Source organism: Aquila chrysaetos, chromosome 1 (assembly GCF_900496995.4).
Source record: "Aquila chrysaetos chrysaetos chromosome 1, bAquChr1.4, whole genome shotgun sequence".
NCBI classification, from domain to species: Eukaryota; Metazoa; Chordata; class Aves; order Accipitriformes; family Accipitridae; genus Aquila; species Aquila chrysaetos.
Window position 1 is genome coordinate 58,394,324 of NC_044004.1, and position 26,184 is coordinate 58,420,507.

Genomic DNA, 26,184 nt, shown 5'->3' on the forward strand with positions numbered 1-26,184 from the left:
TTGGGAGAGCTGGGCGCTTGGGAGTGACGGCTGTGTGTGTGGAAATCCCGTGTCTTACGCCCTGGAGTTAGACTGCAGGTAACTTGGCACTGTGCTATTTTTTTAGGGAATTTCATTAATGACCTGCTGAGCTGTCACTTGTATACACAAGGAGCAGTAACTGTGTTTGGGTAAGGCTGTTTCCAGCAGCCACTTACTGCTCCTGACTACTCTGCCGTCAGGTGAGGCTGAGTGAGGAAAGGGGGAATTTTTTGCATTGCGCTTTTGGTACAAAGTGCAGAGATACGAGAATACTCCACTGCTTTTGTTTGAAGAAAACAAGTTGCTTAATGTTTACCCCGATGCTGACTCAAGTAGAATATGCTGTAATTGCTGTGTTGTCAGCTGTTGCTGACTTGAAGTGCCGGTTGTTCTGGCAATGAAGGAATTAGATGGAAAATTTTAGTGGTCTGCATCTGGTGTGATTCAGCCATTAGTATTTATAAAGGAAGGATTTGATTTTTGTTTGTTTGTTTATAGTTTGTGCTAGCGTGCAGATGAAACCCCCTTTTAGTTTGGAAACACTCTTCCGACGGAGTGCTTCTAACGTTGAGCAAATGAGCTGCTACAACGGAAAGCGTGAATCTTTGGAAGGAAACGCGGTGACCTCCGCTGCAAAGGGCAGGCAATGAGAGCAGCCTCTGCACCGCGCCCGCCCTCGGCCGAGCGCCAGCCGGGGGCGAGCACGGAACGTTAACCCCGTGCGGCAGGATTTCTGTGCCGCTGACCTTGCTCTTCCTACCCGACTCCCCTTAAGGAATCAAAAGTGGCGAAGGTGAAGGAAGGAGTCAAAGCGCCTCTGCCCGGGCCCGGGGGCGGCCGCCACTGCCCCGCCGCACCTCCCCGGGGCGGAGCGCGGCGCTCGCCTCGCCTCGCCTCGCCTCGCCTCGCCCCGCCGCCTCCCCTGGCTCCGCGCTCCCCGCCATGGCCTTCGCCACCCGCCACTTCGTGCGCGCCGCCTCCTCCGCCGCCGCCACGGCGGCCGCCAAGAAGCTGATCGTCAAGCATGTGACGGTCATCGGCGGCGGCCTCATGGGCGCCGGCATCGCCCAGGTGAGCGCCGCCCGGCCCGGCCGGGCTCGGCAGCGGGGCGGGGGAGAGGGGAGGCGGCGGCGCCATGGCGGCCGTTGGGCGGCCGTTACTCGGCGCGTGCAGCGGGAGGGCCCCGGGCCCGTTCGGGGCTGGGTCTCGCCCGGCGGCGGGCTGGTCGGATGAGGCGGGGGTCGCGCTGGCGCTCTGCTCCCTCAAAGGCTGCGCTGGCCCGGGCCGCGGTTCGTGCTCCGCCGCCGGCTGGGGCCCCCCTTCCCGGGCTGAGGCGGCAGGGGGAACCCCAGCTGCAGCCGCCCCGCGCTGCTGCTGCTCCTCGCGCCTCCTTCGCTTCTTGCGTCCCGCTGGGGTTTCTCACTTCCAGCTGAGCCCAGCTCCGGTGTCGCGCTGGAACCTGCCCGCGGGGAGAGCGGCGGAGGCGGCGGCGAAGCGGCCGGTCCCCGCCGCCGTTCCGCCGAGGAGCGTCACGCGTCGGTGCGAGCTGCTGGCCCGGCCTGGCCGGCTTGAGCGAGTCGAGCCGCCGCTGAAGGCGGGAGCGGCGTTCAAAAAACAGAACTTGTCTCAAGATACTACAGTTTGCGTTCGGATTCCCTCACGCGAGGCCTTTTTTCAGCCTGCGTTTGGGTGAGAAGCAGCGGAGCGGCGGCTCTCGCACCGGAGGGCCGTACACCCAGCGGTGCCCGACGGCCCCGGTGCGCAGGCCGGGCGGGCAGGCGTTCCTGCTGGGGCATGGCCTGCGTCTCGCCCCGTCGGGCCGCCCCGTGGGAGGCACGCCGGGGAGCTAGCCCGCGCCGCGGGTGTTCATCGCACCGCGAGGAGGAGGGCCGCTGGAGGCGTGGAGGGACGCACCCGTTCTGCCGTGCTGGCAGGCTTCTGCGGATTTTGGTTTTATTGCTGCGGAGGAGTGGAAAGTATTGCTGCGCCGCCGCTGGCCGGCTGCTCAACTTTAAAACTTTTTGTTCTCTTGCTGATCCGCGCATCTTCGGGTCAGGCGGGTAGGCGAGAAGAACCAAGGTCAATGTTTTAAATTGTTTAAAGTGGTCCTTGAGACAACAGTGCGGACTGTTTATAAACCAGACAATGGGTCATAATATTTGGAAAATGTTGGTCCAAGAAAGAAGCTGCTTCTAACTTGCCAAGGGAGCAGATCAAGCAACGTTTTACAAGTCGTTAAAGTAGAATACAGCAGCTAAAATGACCATTTAGCTGTCAGTCACCTGCAGAATTATGAAGTGGTTAATCTTTAAATAGGACTTATTTTCCCACTGTTTAATCTCAGGCCTGTGGCTTTCAAGTTCATCTTTAGCGTGATAGCTTTGGGACAGAAGACTGAACGGTCCTGTCAGTGATTTAAGATTTAGATATTTACTTAATTCACAGAAAGAGCCTGTTGCCCAAGATACCGGGGTAGTTCACAAACTTCACAAAGAATAACTGGAGTACGTAGGTGTACCCAAGTGGAAACTGACAGTGAGGTTGGAACTCATAAATAGCAATTCTCCACTTTAATTAATTAATGGGTTTCCTTCTCAGAACTGAAGATTTCTCACGTTCCTGGCAAATCTCTGGCAGGAGGAATACAGGGGCTGGTGTTTTTGCTAAGGAATTACCTAGTTGTTTATTAACTTGTCTGGTAAAACCACTCCTTTCTACCTTGATACTAAAGCTTGAGGTTTCCACTGAAGGAGCCATCAAAGAACAACTCTGAAGAAAGTTGTTCTCATGTTTGAGGAAGATGCACACTATGCAAAGGTTGTAATTCTGCAGGGAAAGTGAACTGATCTGCATATTCTGTTAGACTGCATGTTTTCAGAGAGGGGCTTGTCAAGAGAAACATACCTGGTATTTGGCAGTAACAGGGGTTGCGGTCTTCTACCACCGTTAAGGACCAAGGATTGTTTTGTTGACAATCTGCCTCCGATTTCTCAATCCAAAATTATCTCAAAGCAGAGATGATTATGACACTGAGTGGGGTCTTCTCTGTACCCTATTGATAAAGCTTTTCCTCCCTTTTAGAATTCTTAAGAAATTGTCTCTCCTCTTTCCTTGCTTTCTCACACTGTCAGGAGAACCTAACCTCTGCTAAAACGTATGGCTGAAAGCCAAGAGTTTGTAATTTCTGATTCTGCCACGTGAAAAGCACTTCTGTATGAGAAAAGCATTAACTGACTCCTCGGCACTTTTGTGTTCGCATTGAGTATTCTTAAGATCATTGGATAGTAGAGGCTGTGCGAGCGTGTGTTTGAATTGCAAGGAGATGGTATGACCTTTTGCCTTTTTTCTTCTTTCCTGTCCATGTAAATATGGTAAGAATGAGGTGGGAAAAGGGAGACCTTAATTTTTCTAGGAGTTTTTTGCCAACTGGTCAGTGATGGTGTAATCGTAAATGGATAATCAGTGAAGCATCTCTTACAAATGTGCTTGGTATTGATTTTTCTTCTGTAGAGAGGAGGGTCTTGCTTCACCATTGCTTTACCATTGCAAGTGATCAGCAACAGAGGAAGTGTTAAGAGTGCAAGTCCAAGCTTGGTTTCAATTTTTTTTTATGATTCAGTTGTTTTTATGAAACGGCCATAGTGAAAATTTAAAAAAATAGAAAAAAGAAAGATGGATAAAGAAATGTCCACCTGCAGACTGACACTTGGTTAAAGCTATACTGCTGCTGTCCAGAGGCAGTCTGACATTTCTTTATTTTCTGGATTAGTGAGGCAAGTTGGATGAGAATAGCACCATGCTTTTCTTCAGGAGATATCTCTCTCTATTTTTCATTTCAGCTAGCTTTATTGGAGTAGGTGGTGTGGGCACAGGAGAATCTTAAGCCTCCAGGTGCAAGGTTAGATGTAAAAGTTTGTAGAAGGAAAGCTCCTAAGTTGTGTGACTTTAAAACAGTCAGTGGAACCATGTTTTAACATCTGTTTTTCACAGTTGTTATACTACAACTCTGTTAGTTCAAGAATTCTGAAAATGAAGATAGGCTGTTGCTAACTAACAAGAGCAACATAAATTAATGAATAGTGAAGTAACAGATAATGAACAGCTGATTTTTAATAGGCTGTTGCAGTGTGAGAAAGTGACATACGTTTGAAATTAGTTGAATACCAACCAAAAAGACAACCCGATAGTGCTGTCTGTAGCTGAGCCAGTGTTTGTACCAAGTACATAGTAAGGAGAGTCTGCAGGCCGTTCAGGTCTGTGCAGAGTCCTGTAGTGGCAAACATTTCACTGCTGCATTATCGCCTTCCTATTGTTGCAGGAACATGCTCATGGCCTAACAGCAGAGTTGTGTTACACTCTGTCCTGGGAACACAGGGTTAGCCATCCCTTATGCTACCCACTCACCCTGCCAGCATTCCAGTTTTGGTCTCCACAGCCCTTTTTCCTTACAAGATCCAAGGATCACAGCTAAGCCACTTGCTCTTTTCAAGACAGCTGTTTGTTCTCTAGCCATAGCTGCAGAACTCAGCTGCCTCCAGGCGCAGGTAGCATTCTGCAGACAGCTCGGGGGAGAAAATGGGTTTCTTTTTGCTTTTCCTTCAAGTTGTTTGAGACCTTTATCCCTTCTCCTCTGCCCCAACTGTGTGCAGGTTTTTATAATTTTTCTAGTAAAGTGCTTAAGTCTTGATTCAACGTGCTTTAGCTCTCTTTTGCCTAATTCATTGCTTAGTGTATTGTCTGCCCCAACACAAATCTATATACTTGGCTGTTTTATGATACTGCTGTTGAATCTTTTTTTTTTTTTTTTTTTTTTAACTTTCAGGTTGCAGCAGCCAGTGGTCACACTGTGGTGTTAGTAGACCAGTCAGATGAAATCCTTAAAAAATCTACAAAAGGAATTGAAGAGAGTTTGAAGAGAGTGACAAAGAAGAAGTTTGCAGATAAGCCTGAGGTTGACATCTTCTTTATTCCTCTAGGAGAACTTAGGAGAATAAAAACTGCCATACTGAAGTTCTGATACTGTTTACAGTTATACATTATAGAGCATGTTAATATACTGGCTTAAAACTTTCTCCAGTGTGCTGAAGAACTTGGATTTTCTTTTTTTGATTCAGGGAGGTTGAAAGATGTCTTACCTTATTTTCTTTCCTTTGTAGACTTCAGCCTTGAGATAAAGATTTAAAACAACTTGGTGACCTTTTAAAACAGATGCTAAATGTGAAATGGTGCCAAATTATTCATCCTAACTTAGTAGCAAGCTATCTTTGAGTGCTTACCTGGGAATGCACCGGTTTTGTCCAAAAGCAAACAGTAACAAAATTGTATTAATACCTTTGTAAGGAGTGTCTCTGCCTGCTCCGCACCCCCCCCCCCCCTCCCCTGGCCTTGGGCACAGGATTACTGCAAGGGAAAAGTTTAACTACCCTGGAGTAACATGAATTAGATGCATAAGATACTTTGCATTTACATTACTGAGTAAGGCTTACATACAGCAAGTCACTCTGGAGCAGTTGATGCATTTAAATTTATATCCAAAGGGTTATTTGTTGCTATGCTTGTTTCTCTAAATTCCACAGCAGATTCAATTCTTCTTTTGATGCATATTAACTTATATACTGGTATTGATGATTACCAGCATGAATGATGCAGCAGACAAAGGAAATAAAAAAGGGCTTGTTTGCATGAGGGAGTACAGAAGGAAAAATATAGTAATACCAGGATAACCAGAGCATACATACATAATTATGGGAGGTCTTTTAATCCAAAAGAAAATTGTCCATATGATGCTTGTACTTTACATATGACATTATATTCTAGCGTGTAGGTGTTTTTACTTGTACTATGTCTCCATTTACCCTTGGTTCAAAGTCTTGCAGTTCTGTTTGATTTCTGTCCTCACAAACTATGTCAGTGATTGGCAGGTTTACTAGTCAGAAAACAGAATATTTTTCCCCACATTTGCACTGAAACTATAGTGAGTGTAGGCCATTTAATTTCCTGAAGTATTCGTGAACTAGCACGTACCTGTTCATAGGAGTGAGACCAGATAATCACTGAATGAAAACAATGCAAAGGTTTGAAACTGGAAAAGTTCCTCTTTATGGAGGGCAAGTCCAGGTTGTCTTAGAAACTACTGATTGATCAATCAGTTGTTCACTTAGACTCTTATGCTGAAGGTTGGACTGCAGCAAATAGTCTTCCTAAAAGAATGAATTCAAAGGTTTCCTATTTGCTTCAAAGCAGATTTGATTGGCTAGGAAAATTTTGTCAGTGAAAGCATCGTATCTGTACATAGTTAGAACTTTCTCACTGATTTGGAAATGTGGCAGACTGCCTGAATTTTTGAGGGCTCAGAAACACTTCAGAGCACATAAGAGGATTTTCATGTGAAAATAAATTAAATCATTGTAAATAGACATTGCAACTTCTTGGAAATGTTTCAGGCTGGTGCTGAGTTCATTGAGAAGACCTTAAAGAACCTCACAACAAGCACAGATGCAGTAGCAGTGGTCCACAGCACGGATCTGGTGATAGAAGCCATTGTGGAGAACCAGGAAATTAAAAATGAACTCTTCAAGAGGCTGGATAAGTTTGCTCCAGAGTATGTGTATTTTTCCTGTTACATTTTGAAACTTAGACCTTTGTATCTTCTGTTTTTATTCTTACACTGTTAGCTCTGCATTTTCTTAGCTGCTTTTCTTAAAAACAGGAGTTTTTCTCCCTTAGGCTAACTCCAGACTGTCATGTGGTATGGAATAGTTGTTATGCCAGGTGCATGTGTTACAAACACTTTCAGGTGTATTCAGCAGGTTTATTTACTTGTTGCATTGCTTTGTTTGATGTGCTTCTGAGTATGTTTAGTCATAAAGTTTGTCCATCTACTCAGCAAGTTCAAATCTAAATGCAAATGCACAACAGTAGAATAAGCTTGTCCTGGTACACGTGGGGTATGGTTAACATACATGTTCCCATATTTAAATAGGGAATTGGGATGATAAAATATTTGTTGTCAGCATGCCTGGCATGAACAAGTTTTAAGAAGTCTCAGCCTCTTAGCTGTAAGTCACAGTCAGCTCAGCAATGACTTAAGTGAACTAAGTTTACTTTGTATTACAAGAGTTTGGAAATAGCTCATTGCTGGTTGTTGTGTGTGAGGTAAAAGTGTAAATAATTTCTTAACATGCACTCACTTAGTTACTTACAGTCCCTGGAACTTTCTTTGAACTATATTTGATAACTGTTGGAAGTTACTGTTGAATTGTATCTAAAACAAAAAATGCTGTTAAGCCGAGCACGCAGTCTCAGAAGCTTGATCTTTGCAATGGATGACTTGGGATCACAAGACCTTGACTGCATGCAGGTTGAGGTTTTAACTAGTACAGATAAATCCAGGGGTATTGGCTAAGAGGTATTCTAGACTGTCTAACCAAAGAACTAGGCAAGCTCTGGCTTGAATGTAATGTCAAGGGAGAAAAGATGTTACCATTAGGTGACTTCAGCCTGGGGAGATTTTCAGGCTGTCTCATATGCTCGGTAATCAAAATTACCTGGTACTTCCAAAAACAATAAATGATCACAAACAGCCATGCACGGAGCACAGATTAACTTGCTATTACCCTTAGTCTGACAGACAAAAGTAAGTAGCTGCCTTCGGCAGTTACCAGGTACCTTGTCATGATTAGATTGTGCTTATTTTGTGGAAACAGACCATTGGTTGCCTGCGTCTTTGTCCATATTCAGCAGAGAAAGCTGATGAGCAAATTGGAGTCTACTGAATGGCAAACTGTCTAGAACCAGTCAGCAAGGAAAGGTGGGCACAGGGACTTGGAACCTCATTTAATAATATGTATATTTGGAACAGCTGAGGCTATTTTTCGTAAGAGTAAGCTGTTTATAAGCATAGCTGCCTTGAAACATAAAATTTTACATTACAGAGTGTTAAAAAATACTGGGAGGTGTTCAGATATGCTTCTTCCTGTGGCAAAAGGCGTGGTTTTGCAGGGTTGGGAAAAATGACCTTAGACAAGAAGCCTTCCTTTTTAAGAGGAGAATTGGAAATGATGATAAACATACAGATATCTTACCTGTAGGATAAAGAAAGGGAAGTGAATGGTGAAGAATATGGCTTGCAGTGTAGAAAGTCTAGATGAGAAGAAAGAAAAGCTAGTAAAATTGTGAAACTTGTAGCCAAGGGTTTAAAATATTAGCTGTTAGATACAAAGGGTAATTTGTAATTATGTGAGGAGTATAGAGTTGCAGATTGTGTGAGTAGCGTGGGGAAAGGCAGAAATGTCTCATGAGTGTTTTTGTGTGCATTAGAAGGAAGCAGTAGGCTTTATTCATCCTGCATAGCACTGCGGAGGAATGGAAGGCTCTCCCTGTGAGTGCAGGCGTCCTACAGCCTTCGCTAAGATTGAACATTTCAAAATCTCTAAAACCTAGAGATTTTGAAATGTTCAAATAGTTATATGGACTAACTGTTGCATCACCTTAATGGGGGTGGTGGACTTGTGGGTGATTGGTAACAAAGACAAGCTTTGTTTAAAGATAGCTTTGAGTCTCAGGAGAAGCTTTGCTTCTGTGAGGCCCTGGGCGTCGATGGCACTGTGAAGTGTATGTTACAGGCAGAGATCATGAAAGACCAGCCTTCTGAGGAGGGGGAACTTGTCTTAATTCAAATTTCAGGACTTAGCGCAGGGGTAGCTGATCGAAACGTAAGTGGCTGTGTATTACAGTTGCTCAAACAAGATGATGAACTATGCCTTTGGAACATGAGCTGTGTGAAACCATGCGTTTTTCTTTTGTACTGTAACCCATGTCTCACGTTTCCTCAGCTGCAACAGCTACATGTTTGTCTCCCATATTTGCACTATGATGACTTCTCCAGTGAAGATAAGTCTGGGGACAGCACAAAACCAAAGCATTGCATTAAAAAAACAAAACGTGATTAAGTTACTTCCTCTTCCTTTTTCTCTATAAAAGAACTATAATTCCTCTGAAAGTGGATCTATAAGTGGAGAGGGGTGGGCAAGCTATTCTTTATTGAGAGAAGTTTTATTTGGAGGTGGAGAGTGAATTTCCTTTAAGTTTTCAGAGAAAATGTAATGAGCCAGGAGAGTTTGGCAACCCTAGAGAGCATTGGGAACTCAGGGTATTCCTCATCTGGGTAACTGTCCAGGCGAAATGGTCAGTGCTGTTTCTTGGATGCCATCAGTCTGAGAGTGTACTGGTTTATGTCGTTAGAGCTTTGCAAAATTGCTTGTGTATGTTACATTCCTCTCTGTTTTATACTCATCCTCCTAATACGGTAATTGTTTTACTGTGTTACATGGTCACAATCTTTAGAGCAGGCGATAAAGTATTGCTACCCACTCTTCAGTTCTGTTTTCCTTTTCTTGAATTGAATCAGTCTCACATTTCCAATTTGAAAAGGTCCGACTAGGGTTTTTGTAGAATATCCCCACATTCCTTGTGGGTTTTAGGCCTTTAAACACTGCAGCGCTTTTCCGAACAGGATCATAATGAACATGACAGAAGAATTTCTGGATATCCTCTTTAATAGCTCTTGCCTGCTTGCTTTCTGTTTATTTCTGGGTGGTGGGAATGCCTGTCAACATGTCTTGGTCTAGGATTTATCCTCAGATGTGGAAACTCAGATAGGAGCTGGCCAGTGGTTAGGAACTGTTCAGTGTGTTAGAATCGGTGTGTTATAAAACTGTTACAAAAGAAGTGTTGTTCAGTGTTCACTGTGTAACGGAGCTGGACTGTAAGAGTCAGTGTAATTGAAATGGTACGATTCCCTTGTGTTGGACTCTTTTTAATGTCTTCCCATGACCCACTAGATGGCACCAAGAGAAAGCACACTGGTCCCTGGAAAAGCATCACTAGGGCTTCACTAGTACTGTTGCTTTCAAAAGCCTTCCAACTCTGCTGTCATGTGAAGCATGCATTATGTAATTCTAAGTCACAGAGGCATGAAAATTCTATTTTAAACCCAATTTAAATCCATTGGTTGGTCGGAGCAGAAAGTGTAAATAAAATGGCCTTGTACAAAATACAAATTTAATGCTTTTTTTCTCGAGGCTCTGTGTTGGGTGAGGCTACAGTATGCACCCACAGAAGTGATGCTGAGGTACAATCTCATACTTTTAAGTGAATCCAGATATAAACCTCGCAATGATTACATCTCACAAATCAATGTGCTTAATTTTTATATGAATATTTGAATTCTTTGTATCCAGTGGCAGATTTTCAGTGATGATAAGTATCTTTTTGGATGCATTGACCTTGCAAGGTCAAAACTATGAAATGTAGAATACTCTTTTTAGTACCCCACCTCAGAACAATATAAGGCCCACTTTATGGTGGGGAAATAGGAAAAGAATATTTGTAAGACGTGAAAACAGGAATTTTCAGAATTTTTTATTTCCTTCTCCATAACAAATTCTCAAAAACTGAGAAAACATAATAAAAAATGAAAATCAGTGTGGGTCTTTTTTATCCCCAAATGTTTTCTTTTAATGCCACTATAAGATGTCCCCACAACTTGGACATAACTTTTCTGAAAGCTCTGTTGTGAAGCTCAGTTACATCTTAGTGAAATGTAAGCAAAATACCAATATAGATTAACATTTGATGAGTCTGGTAGGATGACTTTTTGAAAGGTCAGTAGGATACAGCCCAGAATGGAAGGTAGGGCTTCATCTCTAATTTAGTTTCAGATTTTTGTGGTTTGAAGAAAAAGCCATTTCTGTAAGTTTTCGGTGCGACGTCAGTATAGCAGTGTTGTTGAGGTTCCGAGGTATTTCTGGGGAAAAAAATAACCAAAAACATTATAAATTGCAATTTATAAATCTGGTTTATGTCTGGAAAAGGACTTCATCTTTGTCTTAAAAATCTTGTGATTTTGTGTATCCTTTGCAGTGTCCTGTGCATGGCAGTTTTTGTCTTTTCTCAGATTTTTCCATCAGCTCTTTGCTTTGGTGGTAGGTTTGCTCATCACGTCTACCATTGATCACTATAAAAAATAAAAAAAATTCCAAATTTTTCTTAAGGCTCCAAAGTGCATTTTTGACATGGCAGACAACTGGATTTCCATAGATGTGTAAATGATTAACAATAAAAAAATACCATTAGGTTTCCAGGATTGCTGAAGGAATTACCTGGAATAGATTTGGGGAGTTAACAAAATTTTTCTACTTACAGAGTCTTTTTTTCTGTCACCTAATATAAGTATTCAACATACTTGTGAGTCAGAAACTCACACAGCCCTTCCAGTGGTTACGTCATCATTGCTGTACTTGTACCTCAGCAAAAAGACCATGATAATCTGCAGGGATGTTTCTGAGAATTCTCTGGATGGTTAGCCAATGGATATCTATTTATGTTTAGTGCACCAGTCTCCTACTGTCAGAAAAATAGCTGTCCTTTATGCAATCCATATGTTTCTCTTTTCCAGGCATACGATATTTGCGAGCAACACCTCATCCTTGCAAATCACGCAGTTGGCTAACTCAACCACCAGGCAGGACCGATTTGGTGGTCTCCATTTCTTCAATCCTGTGCCAATGATGAAGCTCGTGGAGGTTAAGTGTCTTATCACCATAATAACCACTGTAGCACAGCAATGCAATTGTCATCACTGGGAATTCAGTTAGATGAAAGAGTAGATCTCAGTTTGCAGCTCTTCTGATACGGAATAAGCTACCGCTAGTGATAAGAGGGTGGTGCAGTCTCTGTTGAGGGGCAGGTTGAAGAGACAGAGGTAACTCCTTCAGTCTCGAGGCTCCGAAGTTCTCCACTGAACTGCCTACAGAGGTGCTGTTTATAGTTATCATTTCAGGCATGCAGGCAAGCTGATTAGTAAGATCTACTGACAGCTTAAAATCGTCTGATGAGACTGACAGAGGAATTTGGTTGTTACCGGTGCAGAAGTTGATAGAAAATAATGAGAGATGAAATCTTACTGCCTTGTGACTTTTGAAACAAAGTCAGTCATGTTTGTTTCAATGTTTCAGATGATTTGTCTGGAAGTATTACGGTATTTCCCAGTGTTTAAGGAAGTGTAAAAACAAGTTTCTACATAACTCTTCAGACGTCTTTTCTAAACATAGTCTCTTTGGCTACATCATGCAATTTTTAATAATAGTGCAATGCAGAGCAGAATAAGAAATAATCTGATACAAGGCTTTATCTGTGCCTCCAAAGTAAAGGTCACATTGCAGAAAAAATGAGAGGTCTCTTCTCCTTTTTCTCACCTTCCCCCATTATGGCTGACCTTGATCAGCTAGAACTTACAAACTCTTGAGTAAGTGAAAATAAACTTTGCATTTTGGCCACTCTGCCCCAAGATGTTTCATGTACTTTGTGCACTTAAATGCTGTAAATCTTTTTGCTCTGTCCCATAAGGGATTAGTTCTAGTATTGCTTTGGTTGCAAGCACTTCAAATATGTTGTGCCTGCCTTTTGAACTCCTGAGATTCACTTTATTATATTTTTTGCTTGTTTCTCATTAAAATACATATGATGCAGTTACTTGCTCTGTGTCTTTGAATGTATCATTCTCTTCCTCCCCCTTTTGAAATGTTTGAACCTTTTGGCTGAAATTAACAAATTCGATTCAGAGTATGGTTGTCTGGTGAGGGCTCGAACACTTGCAGATTCTCTCTTGCTAACTTCTGTAGCCATGTGGATTTTTTGTTTTTAGTTTACTATTGCATCCTGTATATTGTGACTAAATGCTCTGGGGAATGTTGTAAGAAGGAAAGGGAGGAATTTTGTAGGTGGTGTCAGAGGTAACAGAAATCTTTAGCATAATTCCTTAGGCTCACATTGGCTTTATTGATTTCTGTGCTAAGAACTACTTGTTGGCAGTAATTTATCTCTATGGATGAAATATTCTATGCCTTGTCTCAAGCCTAAAACAAATCATAGTCTAGAAACCTAAACTAAGCCTCTGCGAGATTTGAAAAATGCAGAAGATATCTGGCATTGTTTGTAAAAAACCGAAACAGAGCCATCCCTGTCTGACTGCTGTGGTCAATCTTCATAATTTGTGGGGCTTTTTCACCTGACTTATGAATGTCGTACCCCAGAGTCACTCCAGTTGATAAGTAGTATTTGAAGAACTTCAAAACACGGAAGCTGTGCTTTCAGTGACTTGATCTTGAAAGGCGCCAATATTAGTAAATAAATACACTTTGTAAAGCCTTGCTTTTGTTTCAGAACTACTGCTGTAAATCAGGATTGGCATTGACAAACACTGTAGAACAACATTTTCTATGTAAAACAGATGTTTCAGTTTGAAATAATCCAGGGAAAATGAAGAGACTCGCCAAAACTATGAAAGATATTACTGAAATTGCCGGTCATCTGTCATGGAAGCTGTCCTTCATGGGTCACAAATCTGTAGTGCCTTTGAGTCTTATCTGCTCTTGTCATAGATTGTTGATCTCATGCTCAGAAGCACATAGCTTTGAGGGGATTTCTTTCTCTAATAATCCAAAAGGCTAGTGCTAATGTTTCAAAATTCTGAAGTGTGTATTAAAAACTCATTCTTGAAACTGTTGCAGTCTTACGTAAGCATCTCAGATATTTTTATCTAATATCAAAGAACACTATTTTTCTTCTGCTGAGAAACAAGCCTTTTCCTCGGTCGTAACTGGTTTTTTGTGTTGGCCTTATGTCAGTCATTAGGATGGGGGGAAATCTCTGTGTGACTTAATTGTATGAACAAGGTGGTCAGCCTTAACTGCTTACGTATAGCAGTTTTCAGTTACTGCACATGGAGATCAGTTTCAACACAAATATCATGACCCATTCAGCTTCTGGCTGCTTTTTTGGCAGGGGAGTGGGGTGGTGTTAGGTCTGTAATAAATGGCTTAATGCATCCCAACTCCAGTGAAGTATAGAAAATACTACATGTGACAAAAGACTCAGTTGTGAAGAAAATCAACATGGAAGCATACTACTCAGAAGCTAAGAGGCTGTCACAAATTTCAAAGAGATTTTAAATTTTGTTTAGAATTAAATGTCAGTTTACATTGGGCACAGGGTAGATGTTACAACCCTTTATATCAGGAAATATGTCTGTTAATATAGTTCTCTAAAGTGAAGCCATCGTGTTTCCCAAGGCAACAGAGACTATTTAGCTTTTAAAGTTGTTTTGTTATCCTATAATCTCTAAATACGATTTCAAAGGATGGTCCCTTTTACCATACATACTGGCTGAGTGGGAAAGTGTCTTAAAGAAACACATACTTTCAAAATGTGCAAAATGCTGTATCTATCTTTAAAATAGATTTTTGTGTCTGTTACATATATATCCACCGAAATTGTTTTTTGCAAAACAAATGTTTTGTGAATTTCTGGAGTAGTGTTCTGGATTACAGTTTAATCATTGCTGTACTGGTAAATGAGAGAGTTTCTGCTCATAAACGTGCTTACGCTCTCCCTACATTCCCTCTGCCCAGGTCATCAAGACTCCAATGACCAGCCAAAAGACTTTTGAATCGCTTGTGGATTTCAGTAAAGCAGTAGGAAAGAGTCCTGTCAGTTGTAAGGTGAGTACGTTTTGATTGATAGTGTTCAGAAGGTCTCTGCTTGAAAACTGTTAATTTTAAGGTGGTAGGTTTTAGTAGATGTAAGAGGACTTCAGGAATTTCCAGGCTGCTTTTTGTCCAGTTTCTCTTCCTTATTAAAAGCATTTTGACAAAGAAAACACCCACATTTACCACAAGTTCCTCAAAGTAGAGTGACTCTAGACATCTTGTCTAGAGCAGCAAAACTCATTAAGTATCAGGGTTTACAGTTTTTGGTTTTTCTTTTCCAGTCCTGGAGAAGCCTGGACTGTGGAGCTTAAGCAGGAGCTCATCTTTAGCCATGCTAGGGACAAGACTGCTACCTCTTGTATTGTGAGGCAGTTAGATGAATCCTCCATGGTGTGTGCTTATTGCAAGTTTTTCTTAAGACTGCAGTAACTAGGTCCATATTAACCTTCATTGCTTTGCAACTTTGGTTTTTTTTCTCTAGAGGAGCATCCTACTTCCTGAGCACACTTTTTCCAAATCCATTAACTTGCGGTCTGGGTAGCTTTATGCAAGCTATTGCCTTGAGTTTCACAGCCCCCAGGAGACGTTTGATCATAAAAAGAAGGGCCTGCAATCTGGTAGTCACCAGTAATTCAGCGTCTGGATGCTGGACTCTTAATTCTGGCTGTACTGCTAAATTGCTTTGTGGCCTTAGTTGACTTTTTTCCTGTTTCTGTCGCAGTTTTGCAGTATCTAATGTGCAGAATATATGATGAATTGTTGTTATAAATTAGCTTGGGTAGAGGGTAATGCAGTCTCCATGTGTGAACTTCCCCCCCCACCCCTTAAATTCCTGTTTGTAGAAGAAAAGTTGCTTGGAATTCTCTGGGTTAAATATTGCGATAAAATGGAATGAACAATAAGCATCTGAAACAGTAGTAGTATACGAAATAATACTATATTTGCAAAGCTCTTTCTCATTTTATTTTTTATTTTGATTAAAGCTTGTGTAAAAGAAGTTCTGTATCAGTCTGTTATCTTCTTCTGACAGCACATATCTTATCTTTTCATTGGTAGCATTGGTGTTTGCTATTGAAGTGATCCTAACTTTTGAAAGCATTGTTATACCAGTGAGCACTAGGGGAGAAGCAGACTGTTTAGCCAGGAGTGTTTCTAGTAGTGAACACACAAAAACCCCCAAAAAACTGTTAGAGAACTGCTCTTCTCGTATCCCTCAGGAAATTATATCGGCAGAATTTTGCTAAAGAAAAGGTATTTGCTGGCTGGCCACATTAAATTGTTTTAAGATTAACTGAGCTGCGCTTGTAGTAGTCTTATTGTTCTCAGTCATGATGAATGTTTATGTGCCATTCCTTTTTTGTGAAATTCATCTTTTGTGTTTTAATAATGAGCAGATATATCATATGAAAAATACAGTTTAGAGAGTACCAGAAGTTGATGATTCAATAAGTGTCTTCATCCACATGTTTAATTTTTCGTGTAGCGTTTTGAGTGTAGTACTGGTAAAGAATGTTGATTTAGAATCCCTTTTTTTCTTTTTGCAGGATACTCCTGGGTTTATTGTAAACCGTCTCTTGGTGCCATATATGATGGAAGCTGTTCGACTTTTTGAGAGAGGTACTTGTTGGGATATTGACTTCAGGGAAGGTTGACAAGTAACACTGCTAAATGTTATATGCCTTCAGAAGAGCCTTGGGATTTCCTCAAAACTTCAAGGCCTTAAAGGCTGGAAGTGAATAGTGAACATCAAATACGAGCCAATACGTATAGTTGGAAAGGCCTCATCTTCACTTTGAAATGTCAGTGTATGCAGAGTCGGAAGGTACTAGTTACTTGTGTGGGAAGTTTCTGGTGGTGGAAAATGTTTCTGGTTTGGAGATGACAAGGTGAGTGTAGTGACATTGTAAAAATATCCTCTGCCAACTAATCAGGAACCTCCCTCTCTGCATCCCAAGAGACATTCATGAAAGTGGTTGAAAATCCCATAATAGGACCATTAGCAAAGTTCTCCTGAGTTCACTTATATTGGACTTGTGAAATTTTCAGGTGAGGTAAGTAGTATAATACTCAGTGTCACACTACGGTACTGGCATACAAGTGATTTGGGCTCAATTATTGCCCCGTGAAACCTCCTGTTCCTCTTCTATGTCCTTTTTTAGAAATAGGTTCTTTAGGAACTCCCATCTCCCTGCTGGTCTCTTTTACGTTAATACTGAGGGTAAGTAGAAATAATCATGAGTCCCCAAAGAACCACGAAATTTTTCAAAGCATTGATAATTGTTTTGAAAAGGAAACAAGCCAATAATGTAGTGGATAAAGAGGAAATTACGGAGTATAATTGCTTTTATTTCAAGTGCTCTGCTCATAGCTCCGTGCTACTAAGAATGTCATTTGAAACGTTTTGTTTTTGAAATCACTGCTTTTCTACAGATGAAAGCACTCCATCATCTGGATTCCACCAAATATGCTTTAAATATTAAAAATCTCTTATAGCACATGGAAGGATGGTTTGATCTCCAGAAAAAAAATATAAACCAACACTACTTGTTTATCCATCAACAGATGTACCTAGTTACATCTCAAAGGGAGAAAAGAGCGAATTTAGTGACTTGAAAGGCAAAGGAGTGCAATGCAAGGGGGCATTATTCTCTTAGAAAAAGGCATAACTTTAAATAAAGTGTATGGGTGTTCCAGTGTGTGTAAAAAGAGTTGCCTTTGTTAAGTGACATATATCATTATACATATTTCAGGAGACAATAGAAATTTTAATTAAATGTAGAAGAAAACAGTCACTTGAGATTGTATGTTGAAATTGACTGTTTTCTGCCTAAGCAAAACACTGTTTTGATTTAATCTTTATTCTGTTTGTATTTTGTTCAACAGTGTGATATTTCCAAACTTGTTAAAGTTCATTTATGAATTTTTAACTCTAATGAAATCTATTTTAAAAGCTGGTTAATGTTTTGAAAAGCCTAGTGGCTGTCTCCTAATTCATATTTTCCATTGAATCAGGTTAAATTTTTATCATATTCTTTGCACTAAATCTCAGAGTAGACACTTGAGCCAGATTGTCATCCACATTAATATGGAATTTGGTTATCTTTTTCTTGGCAACTCCAAGCACTGAAATACCATTTTATTGGGTCAGTCCTTGAGTCTTTATTTATACAAAATCTCCTTGGGTTAAACATGTGCTTTTGCATAGGCAAAATACCTTTAGTATATTAACAGTGATTTAAACAGGGGGCATATTATAAATATTAATGTATGGTGGTCTGTACTGCCCTATTCTTAGTGGAAAACCAAAAAAGCAGTCAGTCAAGTTTCTATGGAAGTCTGCTTTATATGAAGAGACTAGTATGAACTAGGGGTACAACCCTTGTTTGCCCTTTTAGTATTTTTAATTGTTTTGTAACACAACTGTATACTGTCAGGTGGCCAAGTCCCAAGTTTGACAAAGTGGGACAAATCTGTTGATAAAAGAAGTATGTACATCTGCATCAACTTCAAATGAGTTGAGGATTTACACATGTTTGAATTCGGGGAACTGAACTTATGTTAGAAGTAAGTAAGGCTAGTTTTCCCAGTTTCTCAGAAGTAAAATGTGGTTTAAAAAAAAAATTGTCAGCTTTAAAGTGTAAAAGGAGATATATAAAAATTACTACTTCATACAGAACTTTCACGGAAGTTGTTGCCTTTACAAGAGACTTTGAAAATTTATTTCTAAGATTCTCTGATCTTAGGTTTATAAATTGCATAGGCTATGTCTGCCAAGCTTTTGGACACCCTGAATGCTTGTTCGCATTGAGCATGGAGGTTACTTAACAAGTACCTCTGGGGTTTGTTTAACTTCGTCCTTTTTATAGGATCTGCAAAGGAGTGCACTGCCTTTATCAAAATATGTATTAGAAATAAGTAGTAAAGGTGCATCTGCTCTCATGACAGTATAAAATATGAATTCCCAGCTAAAGAATGAAGTGAACATTAACTGTGACAATGTGGCAATGCAGAATTTGTATTTTTAAAGGCACAGACTGAAGTAGAAGTAACAAATTTCTGATAATTTTGATTTTTATTTTTTTTTTTTTAAATAATTTTGGAATTCACTAATTTAACTGCACCTGCACAGGCTCTTCAGGTCACTGATCTGCCATCTCTGATGCTGATGGATATCCTTCAGTGAAAGTTGCTGTAACTAAGCATGTTACTCAACTGGTACTGCTTTCTCCCCATGCCTGCATTGGCCATCATCTGGGTATCACTTGTTTTCTGGCTGTTGTAGAGTAAGGGTAGCTCTGTCCCGTGCATCGTTCAAAAGCTGCTGATGATCTCATGAAGCTGAAATTGAGATCTTTTATTACTTAAACTATTCAGCTGCCTCTAAAAGAAGCTGTTGATTCTTCATAGTGACCAATTCTTCCTCTAGTCTTTCTGACAGTTTGAGCACAGTAGCTGTGGCTCCATCAATAGCATGGTGATCTGTATTGAAATGCAAGAGGAAGCTAGAAAAATGGAAAGCAGGCCTGCAGGGCTTTTTTTTTTTCTTTTTGTGAGAGATTCAGCTTTATACTCCAGCTGAGTATGCTGACTCCAGTTTTTGCGGTTCTGAAACGTGCAGAGATTTCTGTGAAGAGCTTCACCCGGGTGAAATAACACCCTGTTAATTATTTATAAGTGGTGCCAAGTAGATGCGGAATCTTCTCTGTTCATCAAACTGTCAATCTTTTCTCTAGGAGATGCATCAAAGGAAGATATTGATGTTGCTATGAAGCTTGGGGCTGGCTATCCCATGGGTCCATTTGAACTGCTGGACTATGTTGGGTTGGATACCAGTAAATACATTATAGATGGTACTACATACTTATTTTCTTCTATTTTTCCCCTTTTTAGCTAAATTGTAGGTGAATGTTCTGATGAAAATCTGACTCTTAAATTAGTTTGAACTGAATGTTTATGGCATAGCCTTTTAACTGCTGAGGAGAAAGGAATGAGAATTCAGCTCAGAATGCTGTATGAGTACAGCGTTTGTATTGTATGCCTGTAGCCTATGTACATGGGGACAGAACAGCGGTGGTTTTGCTGACTTCATCAAGTTCCAGTGGAAAATAACAATAATATTAGTGGAACTTTATAAAGAATCAGTGGGAGGAGAGACATGTACTGGAGGTAAGAAATTCTGATGAAAAGCAACAAATATTGAGACTCCCTATCCTTTTTCTGCCAGCCATGTTTTCATTCTCAGTTAATAGAAAACCCAGCAAATACCCTAAAAGGTGCAAGTATACCATGTCCCTTTCACTTCAGCTGATAAGTGGATGAATGTCAGTGCAATAACAAAAAAAGACATAATTGGAGATGGCTTGTTGATGGTTGTTGTATTATTTTGAATGAGCAGCTTAAATATTCTCCAAGGCTGAATGTCGCTTTCAGAATGGCATCTTTGATGAAACCTCTTCTGCTTTTAGCTGATACTGTGGAGTAGTGTTGTATTGTTCTAACTGACTATGTCTTTTGCAGGTAGAAATTCAACTTGGAATTTCTTTCTACTTGAATTTCTTTTCAGCACAGCCTCTGTTTTATTTCCTTGTACTTAACTATATTCTAAAAGTTCTTAATTTTTTTTAAAGTATTAAAAATCATCAGTCATGGACATTATAAGGTGTTCAGAGTAGACTACACCTAAAGACTAATTGCTAGATTTGCTCATAATCATCAGTACTGGTCAGTGCTTTATGAAGCTGTATTGAAGGGTCTTAGAGAGTCTAGAATAAGTTCCAAACCACCTTCAGTTTTCTGACCGCTTAACATTTTTCTGAGGAGATGCAGATCTCTGTTACCTTTGCATATAAAGAAAACTGTTACTAATTCATCCACTTCATTTCTTCCACCAGGATGGCATTCATTAGAGCCCAACAATCCTCTTTTTGCACCCAGCCCACTTCTGAATAAACTGGTAGAAGAAAAGAAGCTGGGTAAGAAGACTGGAGAAGGATTTTACAAATACAAATGAACTCTAAAGCTCGAGAGGTGTTAAACTATCTGTGTATGCTATTCAGCATTGCCATATAACAGGTGAATTCTGTTTAAACCTTCCCAAGGACGGCACAAGCTGCATTTAGAACATAACCCACCTCTGAATGGAGTGATTGCACTAGTTAACTATTTCTCTGGTGGAAGCTTGATTTAGTAGATTATTTTTTTTCTTACAATTCTGAAAAGCTTTATATGTACAGTGCCTTCATGCAAATGTTGATTTTTCAGGTGCAGGACAGAATGATGAGTGAATTTATGTATTTGAAACATTATTATATTAATGGGAAAAATCCTAAAAATAACCGCACTTTCTTAAAAATAAAATTTTCAACGGTTCTGGATTGAATGTCAGTTGATGTACTTGGTTGTAGTCCACTGGGTGGCAGTCTCTTTTCACTGTGGCAAGTGTAGCGACTGAAAGGCAGTAAGTTGTTTTGTTAGGATTTTTCTTAAGTGCAGTGCTAATCTGTAGGTGTAAATTACAGTGCCCTGAACAATAATTTTTTGGATGTCATATCGTTTAAAAAAAAATAATCCTGCAATGACAGGCTGTCACCTGGACAGAAGGTTCCCACTACAGCATTTAAAAGCAGAACTTATGATTTGTATTGGGGTTTTCTGGTATTTTCAATTACCAGTTGAGGGCCTCCTTTTGCTAGGTGCTGTAGAAACATAATGAAGAGGTGGTTTCTATTCTGAAGGGCCTAATATATAGATTTGATTTTTATTAACTAAGCTAGGAAGCTGGTGAAAGCTAGAATCCTGTAAATTGGCTTTATTTACTGGCTATTCGTTTTAAGTGTCATTTTTACACGCTACACTACTACTGTAGTTGAGTACTTCAGAGGATTGAAATTGGAGTCTGTGCTGTGTAAACAAATAGGTGTGTCTGGCTGTGTGTGGTACCTTCTGTTTTGCAACTTTATTTCCTGGGGCTTAGCAGAGCCTGGATTTGTTCATGGCGGGAGTGCCGCAAATCCTGTCTTTTCTCCAAATACTGCAGAGCAAGTGGGCATGAGGGCTGGAGTTCCAGTTCAGCTGAGCAGTAGCCTTCTTTTACTTTGTGTATTTTGGGTCTGCAAACTGAGTGCTTAAATTTTTTTTTTTTAATTAAAGAAATTATTCATAATTATTTAACCCTAAGTTGCCTCTTCTTCCCTCCCCCAATAACTAATTCAGACTGCATATAAAGAAACTGAGGCTGACATATGTTAATTTCCTTGCATGCAATCACACAGGAAATCTCTGAGTAGAGAATAAAAATAGTTGGTTTATTGAATCCTGGTTCCTAATTACAAGACTTGTGATTTTGAGTTGCTTGTCTTGAAAGAAGAGGGTTAAAGGAAAGAAATGGTACTGTAGACAGTCTCTTTCCTTTACTGATATATTGTTAAATTGAATTGGTTTTCCTAAAATACAGTCCACTTCTTGCATCTGAAGTCTGTTTCACTTGAAGGTTCTTAGTGCCTGTAATTCAGTTTAGTGACTTAAGTGCTGCAGGGTGAAGTTAGCTTCAGGACTACTGTTTTCAGTAGTAATTAAAAATGGGAATGTGTATTACTCCTTGTGTCTTAAAAATGCTGTGGTTTTTTTTTTTACAAAAACATTTAGGCACAGTTAACTTCATGCTGCTCCCTTTGCTCGGAAGATCATCTTTATTTTTAATTTGGAAACGCTTAGCTTTATAGCAAGGCATAGGCTATTTAATAGTAAATGTACAAAATATTTTTCACTATTAAATGTGATATTTTAGAAAAACAAACTTTCTCTAAAACAGTGTTTTCTTTTCAGGAGCTCTAACAGGTACAGTATGTATATATGTAATACATACAAGAAACCTGAAAGAGGCATTTGTAAGTTTGGCTTGCTGTTTCAGAAGAGACTTCTTTTTCTCAGTAGTAAATAGGCCATGTGGAGGTACTTTACTGGTGGGAGGGGATGGTTTATTTTATCAGCGTGTGGAGTGCTGTGCCAGGTTGAGCAGAGATGAGGTAAAGGGCCAAAACTTCAAATACTCTCCTTTAAATCTAGATCAGAATGGATAGTGGTAATTGAATGACTGAGGCCATTGAATCAAGATAAACCTTTTATTTTGCTCCTCAGTGAGGAGGCATGGAGGATGTAGAAGTCCCTTCCTGGATTCAAGATCATGATGAAAGTGTCAGAAGTAGGATATTAAATAGTCGCTCCTGATTTGTACAAGAATTTCTGCAGCTTTGACAGTTTAAAGATGTCTAGGAGACTTAAAAGAATGAATAATGAAATGAAGGAATTGTCTGTCTCCACCTTTCCCTCAATAAAGATTATTTCCCAGCCCTTGCTATGCCTGTGACTTGACATGGACGTCCATGAGCCACCTTCCACTGCATGTAATGTTGACAAGTGAAGGGGAATCTCCTGCTGGTCAGTACCTCAGACTAGGACGTAGTACATTAGACCTGCTCTCACCAGTCAGCTCTTCCTGAATTTTTGTTAATAGGGGAAAAGAGAATTGTGGAAGAAAATGAGGAATAGAAGAGAAAGGAGAAGGGTGCTTGGTTTCCCTCACTGCCCACTTTTAAAACATTTAGTCTTTGTTATCCTTTTTGTCAGCAGGCCTCACAGATTTAGAGCATTTGCCCCACTTTGGTCAAAGCTTTGAGATGTACTCTTGGCACAGCTTGAGGGCAGCTTGACAGCCAACAGCTGAGGCGTCGGATGTGAGCCCAGCTACTGCAGCTGGGAAGATGGCTTCAGATTCAGCATCTGGGTCATTTCAGCTGCCAAATGTGCTCTATCTATGGTCATCCTAGCTGCTGACACGGCTGGGGAGAAGACGAGAGCACAGCAAACTTCACAGAGGGAGTTGAAAGCAGAATCTTAATTTGACTGGAGGAGGATGCTCTGCATGAGTGGCTTATGGAGTATAAAGTGCAAGAGGTGGCAATGAAGTTTGATCCAAAGAGGAATTAAGCGTGTAGAAGCTAAAATTTGGCTTTGCTCTAATAAATGAAATATTCTTCATTAATGGCACTGAGCACAATAATACTCGTATGTGGGTCAATAGTAACAGCTGCCTGTTTGTTGAGTGCAGATGTCCTGAAGTTCTAAATCTGCATCTGTGTTTGCAAAAGTCATTGAGCTTTTCCAGTATATTACTGCAGGAGATTAATTTTCTTAGAAGATACGGATATCAACTTGCAGTATGGATTTGAATCTGGAATGGAAAATGGAGTTTGTTGCTTCATCCTTCCTTCATTGTGAGGACTTGCAGAACATCACCTTGGTAGGAATTTAGTTGGGAAAAGAGCGTTGCCAAAGAATTTAGCGTATGTTAATTGTCTCTTGATGAAGTTTAGCCCCTAGAAGTGAGTAGTTGCCTTGAAGTAAATAGCCCAGCTTTGTCCAGATGGGAGTTTTGTGAACCTATGCCTTATTTTATGCAGTAGGAAGAAGGGTTGACCGAGCAACTACATAAAACAAGTTGATATAGTATCTTTTTTCTTTCTTAGATGAGTTGGATTTTTCCCCTAAACCATCTGACCCAAGGGTTTTGAAGTGACAATGCAAATGTCCTTCAAAAACCAGTTGTTATAAATGGCAGGCTATTGACAAGACAGAAGTTAACTCCAGCATCTAGCATGGGCTCTTTGGAGCCATGAGATCCAGTACTACCAGCCCAGTGCTCCAGCAGTGAATCAGGCCTCTGAAAAGCATGGTAGCGGCTTCAAAATGAGATTCAGAGTTTTGGTTTGGTTTTGTTTTCTTGATGCCGTGCTTGGTGGTGGTTCTTCTCTCAATGTTTGTTCTGTGGATAAGGCCCTTATCACACTTTCAGATATCTCTGAAACTTTCGAGGTTTGTCAGTCAATCTCTTCTGTTGATCCACTTACTATAAATTAGTAAATGTTTATCCGGCTGGAGAAGAAAAAAAGCAAGAAACTTGCTGTATAAAGCTAAGTGTAGCAAGATGTGATTGGTTAAATATGTACTTGGTATTAGAAAGAGAACGGTATCTGAAAAAGAGGTATTTCCAGTTTGCCGGCCGAAAGGGTTGTCTTGGTGTGAAAAGGTCTTGTGTGTTCCTGACTTTGTGCCAGGCTTTGATCAGTTAAGTCTGCAATGAGTTAGGTGTACACTAACTCAATGTAACATATTCCCCTGGTCAGAAGGGTAGGTGCTAGAGGATGTAGGTACTAGCAAATGACCTCTGTTATGTTACTTTGTACTTTAATTGCAGTGCAGTATTGAGGTCTGAGATCCCTGAGGACAGTGTCATTTGGGTGTGTGCAGTGTAGTAGCATAAAGGTGATGGGATTGCATTGTTCCTTAGGGGGAAAAAAAAGTATGATCAGCCATGAGGAAGTAAGTGCTGTTTCTGCTGCTGCTTAGGGAAAGCAGTTGTGACTATTTTATTTCATGAAAAATTCTTCTTGCAGAGAGATTGGAAAACTTGTGTGAAACTACAGATGCTTGCTCTCCTCTAGTGAATTCTTTGTGTAAGCATCCACTCTGTAGCATCATTGTCGTGGTTTAACCCCAGCCAGCAACTAAGCACCATGCAGCCGCTCACTCGCTCCCCTCCCCACCCTGTGGGATGGGGGAGAAAATTGGGAAAAGAAGTAAAACTCGTGGGTTGAGATAAGAACGGATTAATAGAACAGGAAAGAAGAAACTAGTAATGATAATGATAACACTAATAAAATGACAATAGTCATAATAAGAGGATTGGAATATACAAAACAAGTGATGTACAGTGCAATTGCTCATCACTCACCGACCGACACCCAGTTAGTTCCTGAGCAGCGATCCACCCTCCAGGCCAACTCCCCCCAGTTTATATACTGGACATGACATCACATGGTATGGAATACCCCTTTGGCCAGTTTGGGTCAGCTGCCCTGGCTGCGTCCTCTCCCAACTTCTTGTGCCCCTCCAGCCTTCTTGCTGGCTGGGCATGAGAAGCTGAAAAATCCTTGACTTAGTCTAAACACTACTTAGCAATAACTGAAAACATCAGTGTGTTATCAACATTCTTCTCATACTGAACCCAAAACATAGCATTATACCAGCTACTAGGAAGAAAATTAACTCTATCCCAGCCAAAACCAGGACAGACCCACATCTCAGTATTTTTATTCACTACAGTCTGCAACCACATGAGCAATTGTAAAAGCCACCTGAATGATGCCTATTTCCCTGTGCTTTTTGGAAGATCTGAGACGGGGAGAAAAAGCAGATGCTATGATTCTTTTGAGAGCTAGATCTTTTCATGTTATATGTTCCTTCAGTAGCTTTTCCTGTTGTTCATGGCCAGAGGGAAGTGCTTCTGCTGAATTCTGTTAGAGAAGGGTTAAGTAGAGCCACAATCTGGTAACTGTAAAGATGATTTGTAGAATGGTTGGTCTTGAATTTTATGATCTTCTCAAAAGTTCATGTTAAAACCGAAATCCCTTTTTAGGTACCATTACTATCCAGTATACTTTTCCATTTATAAATGCAGCGCTATGCAGAGTCTTAAATTAAATGTATATAATCACAGAAAAGTATGTAATGAGATCTGGGGTTGTTACTGATATATTCTTAATCAGATTTAGGTTTG

General features: G+C 40.5%; 1 protein-coding gene across 1 annotated transcript; it reads left to right on the top strand.

The window, feature by feature from the left end:
* Positions 1-922: 922 nt before the first annotated feature.
* On the top strand, positions 923-20,939 carry HADH (hydroxyacyl-CoA dehydrogenase). Its single transcript, XM_030012610.2, has 8 exons — positions 923-1,092; positions 4,844-4,972; positions 6,465-6,622; positions 11,480-11,606; positions 14,493-14,582; positions 16,115-16,187; positions 19,304-19,420; positions 20,462-20,939. The coding sequence occupies exons 1-8, from the start codon at positions 964-966 to the stop codon at positions 20,578-20,580; spliced, it is 942 nt and encodes a 313-aa protein (XP_029868470.1). The 5' UTR covers positions 923-963; the 3' UTR covers positions 20,581-20,939.
* Positions 20,940-26,184: the final 5,245 nt, after the last annotated feature.